At 37.5% G+C, this 12937-nt stretch overlaps 1 protein-coding gene across 17 annotated transcripts in view; it reads right to left on the bottom strand.

Moving 5' to 3' along the window:
• MGA (MAX dimerization protein MGA) overlaps positions 1–12937 on the bottom strand; it is a 175299-nt gene that overhangs the window by 10563 nt on the left and 151799 nt on the right. For 10 of the 17 annotated variants that reach the window (XM_047766623.1, XM_047766630.1, XM_047766631.1 and 7 more), the window contains 3 exons: positions 11403–12889; positions 7879–8009; positions 4487–4538 (listed from right to left, as the gene is read on the bottom strand). In XM_047766623.1, coding sequence (XP_047622579.1) covers positions 4487–4538; positions 7879–8009; positions 11403–12889 — 1670 coding nt within the window. Of the gene's footprint in view, positions 1–2810; positions 2873–4486; positions 4539–7878; positions 8010–11402; positions 12890–12937 lie in introns of those variants that run through there. The other 7 variants (XM_047766628.1, XM_047766624.1, XM_047766634.1 and 4 more) reach the window with 4 other exon arrangements.

The raw sequence follows: 12937 nt of genomic DNA on the forward strand, positions 1-12937 counted from the left end.
CTTTGAGCAGGATACAAGATTAACGTTCAGAAGTCAGTTGCATTTCTGTATACTAACAATGCAATATTAGAAAAGGAATATAAGAAAATAATACCTTTTAAAATTGTACCCCCAAAAATAAAATACCTAGGAATAAACCTGACCAAGGAGGTGAAAGACTTATATGCTGAGAACTATAAAACAATAATAAAGGAAATTAAAGAGAAGTCAAAGAAATAGAAAGACAGCTCATGCTCCTGGATTAGAATATTGTTAAAATAGCCATACTACCCAAAGTAATCTACAGATTTAATGTGATCCCTATCAAATTACCCATGACATTTTTCACAGAACTAGAACAAATAATTCAAAAATTTATATGGGAGCCTAAAAGGCCCAGAATTGCCAAAGCAATCCTCAGGGGAGAAAAAAAGGCAGGAGGCGTAGCTCTCCCAGGCTTTAGACAGTATTACATAGCTACAGTAATTAAGATGGTGTAGTACTGGTACAAAAAACAGACATATGGATCAATGGAACAGAACAGAGAGAGCCCAGAAATAAACCCAGACACCTAACGTCAATTAAATCTTCAACAAAGGAGATACGAATATAAAATGGGAAAAAGTCTCTTCAGCAAGTGGTATTGGGACAACTGGACAGCTGCATGTAAATCACTAAAACTGGAACACATTCTCACACCATGCCCAAAAATAAACTTGCAATGGCTTAAAGACTTAAACATAAGACAAAACACCACAGAACTCCTAGAAGAGAACATAGGGAAAATATTCTGACATAAACCGTACACTTTTTCTTAGATTAGTCTCCCAAGGCAATAGAAATAAAAACAAACAAATAGGACCTAATCAAACTTAGAACCTTTTGCACAGCAAAGGAAACCATAAAGAAAAAAAGAAAAAAAAATGAAAAGACAACCTAGGAACGGGAGAAAGTAGCTGCAAATGATGCAACTGACAAGGGCTTAATCTCCAAAATACACAAACAACTCATACAACCAATAACAACAACAAAAAAACTCCAATCAAAAAATGGGCAAAAGATCTAATTAGATACTTCTCCAAAGACATAGAGATGACCAGGGGGCATGTGAAAAAATGCTCCATATCATTATTTATTAGAGAAACACAAATCAGAATTACAATGAGGTACCACTTCACATTGGTCAGAATGGCCACCATTAATAAGTCTACAGACTACAAATGTTGGAGAAGGTGTGGAGAAAACGAACTGTCCTACACTGTTGGTGGGAATGGTGCAACCACTGTGAATAACTGTATGGAGGTTCCTCAAAAAAACTAAAAACTCAACTACCATATGATCCAGCAATCCCATTCCTGGGCATCTATCCAGAGAAAACCATAATTCGAAAAGATACAAGCCCCCATATGTTCACTGCAGCACTATCCACAATAGGGAAGACATGAAAACAACCAATTTCCATCCACAGATGAATAGATTAAGAATATGTGTTACACACTATACACAATGGAATACTACTCAGCCACAAAAAAGAACAAAACAATGCCATCCGCAGCAACTTGGACACAACTAAAGATTCTCATACTAAGTGAAGTAAGTCAGAGAAAGACAAATACCGTATGATACCACTTAAATGTGAAAACTAAAATGGCACAAATGAACCTATCTACAAAGCAGAAGCAGACTCACAGACATAGAGAACTTGTGGTTGCCAAAGGGGACGGGGAAGGAAGTGGGATGGACTGGTAGTCTGGGGTTAGTAGACACAAACAATTATGTTTAGAATGGATGAACAATGAAACCCTACTGTATAGCACAGGGAACTATATCCAATCTCCTGGGATAAACTCTGATGGAAAATATAAAAAATGTGTGTTCGTGTATATATATATATATATATATATATATATATATATATATATATATATATAAATAAAACTGAGTCACCTTGACGTACACCAGAAATTGCAAAACACTGTAAACCAAATCTACTTTAATAAAAAAAAAAGATAATATGAAGTTCCTGCTGTGGTCAGCAGGTTAAGAACCTGACGTGGTCTCTGTAAGGATGCACACTCGATCCCTGGCCTAACTCAGCAGATCAAGATTCCAGCATTGCTGCAAGCTGAGGTGTAGGTCGCAAATGTGGCTCAGATCTGGTGGTGTTGTGGCTATGGTATAGAGTGACAGCTGAAGCTCAGATTCAACCCCAGCCCAGAAACTGCCATATGCTGCAGGTTTAGAAATAAAAAGAAAATAAGTACATACAAAGACACACCAAACGTTTTGCATTTTTTAGGAAAGTCTTTCCTGACCCTCAGGATGCCTTAGGCTTCCTTTCTTTTCTTCCTATTTCAAATTTTAAAGTTATTTACTATATAGAAGTAATAGATACACATAGGGTTTTACATATAAATATGCAAAAAGTCTATAATGAGGAGCCTTGCACCTGTACCTCAATCCTCAGAAACAACCACTTTTTTTTTTCTTTTTCTTTCTAGGGCCACACCTGCAGCATATTGAAGTTCCCAGGCTAGGGGTCTAACTGGAGCTACAGCTGCTGACCTGCGCCACAGACACAGCCACAGCGTGGGATCCAAGCCATGTCTGCAAACTACACGACAGCTCACAGTAACGCCAGATCCTTGACCCACTGAGAGAAGCCAAGGATGGAACCCACATCCTTGTGGACACTAGTCAGGTTCATTACTGCTGAGCCACAACAGGAACTCCCAGAAACAACCACTTTTCTCTTAGAGCTTTTTCTTGTTCTTATGACTATATCCTAAGTTAAAAAACAATAATATACACTTACTCTTTTCAATTTTCAGTGGAATCTATTTACTCCCTGCTATGCAGAAAAGGATTTGGCTCACCACTTCTCTTACATCTCCTAAATCAGATACATCATTCATTTTAGTTCTATTGCTCCCTCTGAAACTTGAATATAATTCTATCTCCATTTCTCATTCATCAATAGACAGTATCTTTGCAAAATGACCATATCCATACTTGTATCCTTCCCTTAATTTCTTCTTCACAGTTTCATCTCCCAATCTGTCATTTATACTTGCACATTTTTCAAGGCTGAAATTAAATCTTCCAAACGTTATTCATGGATTATAAAAGCTTCTAAGAATCATTAACAGTGACTATCCTATTGTGACAATATATTACTCACACAAAGTGAGTAATAATTACTTTTCCTGTTTACACAGTTTCTTGGTTTTGTGTGCCCCTCCCCCATGTTTCTGTCTTTCTTTTTTTCCTGACACCAATTATCATTACCATAGTAACAATGGAACCATATCATGGGATATGATAGTATCCCAAAACCTTTCTACCAAATCATTGTCTTTCTCAAGTTAAAAATTCACTGTACATTAGTACAGTGTGGGACAATTAAAGATACAACCAGATAGAAAGAAAATAATACCATGTTTAAATACACCAAGACACTACAAATAATTTGCATGCAATTATAATTATGGTACAAAACAATTGATTATAAACCATTGCGAAAATTCTTACACCTGAGAAATGTTTTCGGATGAATGAAAAAGTATTTTGACATAAGCAAAACAATGACAATCAAGTAAATATGCTCTACCAAACCAGATTAAACTCAAACTAATCACTCAGTTTTTTCCAAAGGATCTGAATACCACCCTCCACCTCAACCCAATCTCATTATCTTTCTCTCTTAAATTAAGAAGACAGAATAACAGTGGAAAATGGCTAAACAACAATTGAACTCTCTTCCACTCTTAGCAAAAAAATAAAGACAAAACACCTTGCTTCACTATGGTAACATGATATCCTACACTGAATACATTAAGAAAATCAGAAGAGTTCCCATTATGGTGCAGCAGAAATGAATCCGACAAGTATCCATGAGGATGCAGGTTCAATCCCTGGTCTTGCTCAGGGGCTCTGGTGTTGCCCTAAGCTGTGATGTAGGTCACAGATTCAGGCTCGGATCCTGAGTTGCTGTGGCTGTGGCAAAGGCCGGCAGCTGTAGCTCTGATTCGTCCCCTAGACTGGGAATTTCCATATGCTGTGGGTTCGGCCCTAAAAATAAAAAAGGGGGGGGAGAAAATCAGAAAAGTTTATAATTTCATGGCTCACTGAATGCTAGCCATCATTTAAGAGAATAATTAATTTTTTTGGTCACTAGAAAAATCATGTGTCCAGATAACAAAGAATGCTAGCCTATTTTACATCATATCATTACATTACAGGATTAGTTTTCAAATAAGCACATCAATTCTCTTAAACTCTACATATTTTAATTCCTCTAAATAATTCTGTTGACTAGGGGGTCAGTAGAGCATTAAGAAGAAAAAAAGCATTAATAGTATAATTTCATTAAAGGGGCACTGATTATATTAATTCACTGGCCCTGAAAATAGTGATAGCTAATAATAGCTAATGTTGTTTTAACCTTAAGGACAAATCTTATCAATTTCATTAAATGAGTAGTTATCATTAAATATGCTGTAAATACCTTTCGACTCCTTTCAGCAGCTTTATCATCTGCAGAGTTGTGTGTACGGCACCTAGATGAAGACAGTATTTTCCAATGTCTTATTGAATTTCAATAATCTAAGACCTATTTCACAGCTATATTAAACCAAACCATCCCAGTCAACTGTAACCAGCTTCTTTTCCCCAAGGTCCAATATGTGGCAATATGATTTATTCAACAATATTCTTTTTTCTTAAATAAAAGTGTCCGAATAGACCCTAAATCTTCAGATTACTTTTTTTATTGTGAAATATTTCAAACATATAAAACTGTACAAATTATAACCAACATCCTGTCACTCAACTTGAGAAATAATACATTTCCAAAATATGGGCAAAATACAGTTATTCACATTTATATACCACCTTCTTCCTTCTCATAAGTAAACACTCCCAAGTTGAGTTTACCATGCATATCTTTACACTTTTACTAAGAATGTACTGCTACATAGCTAAACAAGATATGTAGCATTTTAAACATTTCTCATAGGTAGTCTTTCTTTCTTCAACTGATTTGCTTCATTCAACATTACATCTGAGATATGATGATACATCTAGTTCAATCATTCAGCTGCTATATAGCATTCCAAAGTGTGAATCTTCTAAGATTTTTTTTTTTTTTTAGAATTTTAGCAGTTATTTAGGTTGTGTCCAAATTTTCACAATAGCAAATACTGCAACAGACAATCCCATACATGGCCCCTTGCATGTGTTTGTTTTTTGTTTGTTTGTTTTTTAAGGCCACAGGTGTGGCACATGGAAATTCCCCAGCTAGGGGTCATATTGGAGCTGCAGCTGCCAGCCTACAACACAGCAACACGAGATCTGAGCTGCATATTCAACCTACACTGCAATTCACAGCAACGCTGGATCTTTAAACCACCAAGCGAGGCCAGGGATCAGACCCACATTCTCATAGATACCAGTCAGGTTCGTTTCCACTGAGCCACAACAGGAACTTCTGATGCCTCGTATAGGTATGTGAGCCTTCCTAGGGTGTATACTTAGGAGTGGAACTGCTGGGTATAAAGAAATGCATGCATATCTTCAACCAGAGTCATGTCACACTCCTCTCCGAAGTAGTTTTCTTATACTCCTGCCTGTAGTATGTTTCCATTGCTCTATAACTAGACAACAATACTGTCAGAAATCTCAATTTCTGCCAATCTTAAGGGTATAAACTGGTAGTCAACGTGGTTTAATTGCATTTCCGTGGGTACTTTCGAAGCTGAACAAATGTGCATATGGTTATTTGCAGTCTACCGCTTCCTCTTCTGTGAACTGCCTGGGATATACACTTCTTTTCTACTGGATCATCTTTTTCTTACTGACTTATAAGAATTATTTTATATCCTTGATACTAATCCTCTGCAAACACAAAGACTAAGACTGCCTTTTCACTGACAGAAATTTAAAATTTTTTAACAATCAGTTCTTTTATAGTTTGTGCTCTTTATTGGTTGGTTAGTCTCAGCTATTTGTTATCCCAGTCCATTAACATGGATGGTACCTCTCAGTTTACTGAATTCTTCTTCAGTGTTTTTCAGTAACATTTTATAAAAGTTTTTGCACAAATTTGTTGATAGACCCAAATACCTTTTTTTCCTGTTATTACTATAAATGGTATTTTTAATTACTTTTTTTGTCATTGCTATTGTTTAGGAACTCAATTTTAGTATGCTGAACTGATATCCTGCAATACTGCTGAACTTAAGTCTAATTAAGTTTTTAAAAGAGTTGAATTTTTTGTCTTCACCAGTCAGCAACTGAAATATCCTCCAAACGTGGAGTTCCCATTGAGGCTCAGCAGGTTACAAACCTGGCTAGTATCCATGAGGATACAGGTTTGATCTCTGGTCTCGCTCAGTGGGTGAAGGATCTGGCATTGCCATGAGCTGTGGTATAGGCTGCAGACATGACTCGGATCCCGAGTTGCTGTGGCAGTGGGGTAGGCCATCAGCTGTAAGTTCTGATTCAACCCCTACACTGGGAACTTCCATATGCCACAGGAGCGGCCCTTAAAAGCAGAAAAAAAGGAAGAAATATCCTCCAGATAGCCCTGGAGTGAAGAAAAATACCATCCTTCCTTCGACTTTCTCACTAGGTATGAAGAATTACTTTCTCGACTTATTGTTACTTTAGGTGGTTAATGAGAAAGCAGAAAAAGGAGTTCCTGCAGTGGCTCAGTGGAAATGAATTTGACTAGTATCCATGAGGATGCGGGTTAGATTCCTGGTCTTGCTCACTGGGTCAAGGATCTGGTGGTGCTGTGAGTTGTGGTGTAGGTGGCAGACACACCTCAGATCTGGCGCTGCTATGGCTGTGCCGTAGGCTGGTGGCTACAGCTCTGATTCGACCCTTAGCCTGGGAATCTCCATATGCCGTGGGTGCGGCCCTAAAATATAAAATAAAGTAAAAATATCTAAAAAAAAAAAAAAGGTAGGAAAAGCACAATGTCTGGCACAAAATAAGAACTCTTTATCATCTTTCCCTTCTTTCTCTCAAACCTCAATTCCTAGTCAATACAAGGCTTACTAAAACAGAAAATAAAATAAAACTTTCTAAGTCATCATGCTCTCTATTTTCATCTCATCAGCTGAAGAAGTAGGAAAATTTTCCTAACTATCTCACCTGTTCAACTGCAAAGTAAACAAATTTTAGAATTTAATGCCATATTCTTAAAAGAACTAATCTTTATTGCATAATCCACTTGCACAAGTTATGCTAGTTATCTCACATATTAGTTCATTTAATACTTTAAATGAGGGCATTTTCCTCATCTCATAAGTAAAGAATCTAAGATTCAAAGAAATCAGACTTGCCCCAAGTTAAAGTTACAAACTAGCAAAACTAACATCTTAATACCAATATGTCAGGCTCCAAAAGTTTATGTTATTCACATTTATATACTGTCTCCTAAAGCAATAACAAGGCAAGTTAATTATCTCTGAATTCCTGCTCCTCCCCTCATCTACTAATAAGAAAAAAGTTAGAGAAATAAAGGAACCCTATCAGTCCTAGAACTCCTGAACAGATTTTTTTTTTGTCTTTTTACCTTTTCTAGGGCCGCTCCTGCGGCATATGGAGGTTCCCAAGCTAGGGGTCTAATCGGAGCTATAGCCCCCAGCCTACGCCACAGCCACAGCAACGGCGGGATCCAAGCCACATCTGCAACCTACACCACAGCTCATGGTAACACCAGATCCTTAACCCATTTAGCAAGGCCAGGGATTGAACCCGCAACCTCATGGTTCCTAGTCGGATTCATTAACCACTGCACCATGACGGGAACTCCTGAACAGACTATTTAGTTTTGCTTGTTGTCACAAAACAACAGCAAAAAAATAAAACCTAAAGAGAAGTAAAACTTACGGCTGTTTGAAAGTCTGTGTGTGGGCAGCTGTGGTCTTCATGTGGGCAACATTAATTTCCTCAGGGAGCTCTTCCACAGTCTCAATGTCCACCTGCTCTTCATCATCCTCTATGTATTCTACACAGTTATTCTGAAATACAGCATTCCAACAGTAAATACAGTATTGGGAAACAAGCACATTTATAAACTTTTCAACCAAATACTCCCCTTATGAAACCAACCAGGGTCAAATGCTGATCTTAAACCATGAGTACTGATAATTCTAAACTTATTAATCACAGGAAGGAATTTAGTCATAAAGACAACATAAGGTTAGAGCTAATAACCAAGAACTACATTATAAATCACAGACATATAAACAGACATCATTAGACTGAAGAGACAAAGTCCCCAAAGAGCTGTATTGATGCTTCACTATTATTTCTAGCAGATGAAATTCAGGTACAGATATATTAAAAATTCATAAATCTTAAGATTAAATAGCAGTAAAATAAGATCTGGTGAAGAAAGTAGAAAGAAGAAAAATTCAGGCTCAATTTTGAGTGCTTTATGCCTAACCCCATGTTCAACACCCGCAAAAACATTTTCAAGGCAGATATGGAAACAGAATACAGCCCAGACAGTCTTCGAAGTCTCTCAACTCCACACAGAATGAGAGCTTTTGAAGAAGTTGAGATACCAAAAGAAGCCCAGGCTCACTATACTTGCTAATTACACCAAAAATTTAATCAATCAGTAAGCATTTATTGAGACCCTATCACAGAAACTCACTGTATATTTATTATATAACAGTGGTATATGTTTATGGGATATGCAGATAGTTTTAAGTCCAGCTTTAAAAGTAGTGTTTACTATACCAGAAACTAAACAAAACATCTTATAATTTTACTATACCAGGGAGGCATCCCAACTGCTTTATTAATTCTATGTTTAAATTTTGTTTTTTCCTCTTTTGGCCATCCTGCAGCATACTGAGTTCCCAGACCAGGGATCAGATATAAGCTGTACTTGCAACCTAAGCTGCAGCTGTGGCAATGGTGGATCCTTAACCCATTTTGCCTGGCAAGGGATCAAAACTGCATCTGAGTGCTCCCAAGACACCACCGATCCCACTGCTCCACAGCAGTTAAACTTTTTATAAGGCTAACAGATATAAATGATACAAGCCATCATTTATGTTCCCCTATTTAAGCATCATCTAAACAATGTATATTAAATATAAATAATGTATATTAAAATTAACTTTAGTAAGATAACAGAGCCCCAACAGAATCTAAAGAGTTTGAACAATAACATAGGTAGAAGCTTTACTATACTAAAGAATGTGTACTACATGGCTTTAATTGAGGCTTTGTAAATAATATCCAATAAACTTAATTAGGGGAAGATTTAAATCAAAGAGGCTATTCTTTATACTTTAACAAAAAAGTATCAAAATCATAAAAAAGAGGCTACTCAGAACTTTCCTCACACTATTCTAATATTACTAATCACAGGCATAAAGATATCGCAGGTGTCAGACATGCACACAAATTCAAGGCAGATTTCAGATTTGAGAAATTGTTTAATATAACACCCTTTTTGGGGGGGGGGCAGACTTGTGGCATATGAAAATTCCCAGGCTAGGGGTCTAATCAGAGCTGCAGCTGTAGGCCTACACCAGAACCACAGCAGAGCCAGATCTGAGCTGCGTTTGCCACCTACACCACAGCTCATGGCAATGCCGTATCCTTAACCCACCGATCAAAGCCAGGGATCAAACCTGCATCCTCATGGATACTATTAGGGTTTGTAACCTGCTGAGCCACAGCAGAAACTCCAACACCCTTATTTCAAAAAGGGCAGTGTACCTGTCAGATTCACTATTACGAAACTAAAGCAATGCCATCTTGTATGACTAAGCTATTCTAAAGGTTCCATTAAGTCAGTTCTACTGACAGCAATAGCTTTCACTGGTTTTAAAACTGGACTGATTTTGACTTGTGGTTGGCAAGGGGAAGGGGAGGGTATAGACTGGGAGTCTAGGGGTAGCAGATACACAATACTATATATAAAACAAACCAGCAGGGTCCTACTGTATAGCACAAGGAACTATAATCAGTATCCTGAAATAAACCATAATGGAAAAGAAAAAGTTTCAAGTAAAAATAAAACAAAGTTGGTCTGCTGCTTACCTAGGCTAACTTATAATGAAAGACTCTGCAAGAAGTACAAGATCTGTAATCTCACTCCTAAACTACCTACAGATATAAGTCCTCAAAAAGGATTAGACCATAGAATGTGAGGCAAATGCATACAGAATCATCCAGTTGTACAGCTAGATCCTCATTTTACAAATGAGACAGTCAAAGTTAAAAATAACCAACATAAGAACATGAGAATATTTTAAAATTTTAGAGTTTTAAAATACCAATCTTTTTGATATATTTTATCTGCATAAGGCATTTAGGCACTAACAGAAAAGGAATAGGTAACACAGAGAATGAGTGAATCTCAGGAAGTGAGATTCTAAAACAGCCATGCATGACAATCTTTGCAGAGAGCCTTATTATGATTTGCTCCTGAAGAGAGGAATATAATTCAGATTTCAGAGCACCCCACAGACAGCTGGCTATAACCTCTTTATGTTTTACATCAGACCCTATGTCAGGGGGCAGCAAGCCACAGCCTGCCATCTGTTTATCTAAGTAAAGTTTTATTTGAACATGGCCACATTAATTTATTTACTAACTGTTCATGGCTGCTTCCTCTCTACAACAGCAAGTGAGTAGGTGCAACAGCAAGCCATCTAGCCCACAAAGTCTTAAATATTTACAATCTGGCCCTCTACAAAAGAGTCTGACCAACTCCTGCCCTATATCATACTTGACTCTGAGTTACTTAGAGACAACAAATGCAACCCTAAATAAAAGTCTACAAAAATGGCTTCAGAAAAATAAAAAATTAAACTCTAAAAGTCGAATTACAAAGGAAGATGACCACAGTTCAGAAAGTAAATTCTAGAAACTAATTAGTTAATTTTAGGAGAAAGCAACTTTAGGCAGGATTATATTGAAATATTAAATGTTATTTTTCATTTCTCTCCTCTCCAGAAAGAAATATATCTCTATAAATGCAAACAGATAAATTATCTTCCAGTTATAAGGTCACCCATTCCTTCTTATACATCTGCCAGAAAAGTTACAATCCCTTTATATAAAAAATGTCAAAGGAACTGAAATCGAATAGTAGTGGTTTCAGGACTTTTTTTTTTTTTAATCAAATTTGATAGGGACTCTCAAGCATCTATCCCCTAGAGTCCTAAGCCAGCCTTCCTGTAATATCAGACAAGTTTCCATGAACAATATAAGCTCAATAAATGTTACCTGACTGACACAGCCTAAACACTAAAAGTCATTTAATCATGATCTAAACCCAGGTGTTCAATTGAATGTATCCCGTCTTAGTGATTTTATGGAAAAACCAGTCTCTAATAAATCATTTAAATCCTTGAGGTTTTCAATCACAACAAAAATGGGCTCACCACCTTTTCTACATCATCAACCTCCTCACTCTGGTAGTCAGAAACAACATCCACAATCTCATCAATAGAATCATCGGTTTTCTCATTCTCATCTTCCTCATCATCCTCTTCCAAATCCAAAACAGGGAAGTCAGCACTGCTTCTCCCACCCTTCTTCTCTTGCTTTGGTTTTATCCGTTCCCCAGATAGCAGTAAGTGACCTTGAAAACGTCCTTCCCCTCTGCTCCCTTTAGAGGCTCTCCTAGGAACAATGGAGAAAGCTGCAGGACTAGAAATCCTACTCCAAGCATCACATTCAGATTTTAAAACTCTGGCATTCTCAGTAGTTTCACTTTTTCCAAGTAAATCAGAGATGCCTTGTTCTTGTTGAAACACATCTGAACTTTCCTGACAAGTCTTTGTTTCTTTAATTAACCGCTCATTGGTCTCTTTCTTGTATTCTTGTGAAGTTCTAACACATTTCTGGGTCAAAGGGACCTTCAGATGTTTTTTCCACCTCTCCCTAATGGTTTCCTTCTCTAGAGAATCTCCACATCCCTTCTCCTTGGCCTCTGGCTGTTGATTAGACTGCTGTTCAACAACTTTGCTCCCTGATAATTCAAGCTTACTTTCTTCTTTAGAGATGACTGGAAATTCATCTGATTTTTCCTCTGGATGGTCTAAGGCTTTCTGCTGTTCCACTTTCACATCACCAAGTTTTTTAAGCTGCACATTACTTACACTTTGGACTGTTATATTACCAGCTCTTTCAGAAATGGTGTTAACTTCTAGAACAGTCAGTTTTTCTTTGGAACTGTTATGATTCCTAATCCCATACTCTTCATTAACATCTTTATAATCATGCTCAGAAGGCTTAACAGTTGCAGGACTTTCTTCTGCAAGGGATTCTTCATCTAAAGGACCACCCCCATCTTCCAAGGAATCAGTCAGGTTTTCTTCTGAGACACTAGCTCCTGAATTTTGCTTTATCATATTAGCCTCAGAGCCTACTGCTTCTCTTCCTGACTGTAGGGCCTTCTTAGTTTCCTGCTCTCTTTTTAAAAAGCTGGTTTCATCTTTCTGGTCTGCATTCTGAGATTCTCTTTTCATCTGAAGTGAAGCAACATGCTGAAGAATGGAGCTGGGAACAGGCTTTTGTCCTGGGAGCTGCAACAAGGCAAAACTACCAGACTGTAGAGGAATAAGACTGGCTGTACCAACAGGCTGCCCTCCTGAGCTATAGGTTATTTTGGTTTCAGAGCTTGTTTTACTTGCAAAGCTTTGTGGCTCAGGAGGGGAAATCCTCAGAGTCAATGTTCCAGACTGAGATACAAAACTAGGTCCAGAAGAAAGTAATGATGGTGCCTGAGTGATAACATTCATTGTGGGAGAAGACCCAACAGCCTGAATTACAGGATTCATAACAGGGAAAGTAGAGGACGAAGTGGAAGATGGTGGAGTCTCTGAAGGTTTGGAAGGAGTAGGTAACCGGATTCCCATCACAGACCCTGGTAAGAGAAAGAACACTTTAAAATACCATTGTCCACATCAAGACT

This window comes from Phacochoerus africanus, chromosome 2 (genome assembly GCF_016906955.1).
Source record: "Phacochoerus africanus isolate WHEZ1 chromosome 2, ROS_Pafr_v1, whole genome shotgun sequence".
NCBI lineage: Eukaryota > Metazoa > Chordata > Mammalia > Artiodactyla > Suidae > Phacochoerus > Phacochoerus africanus.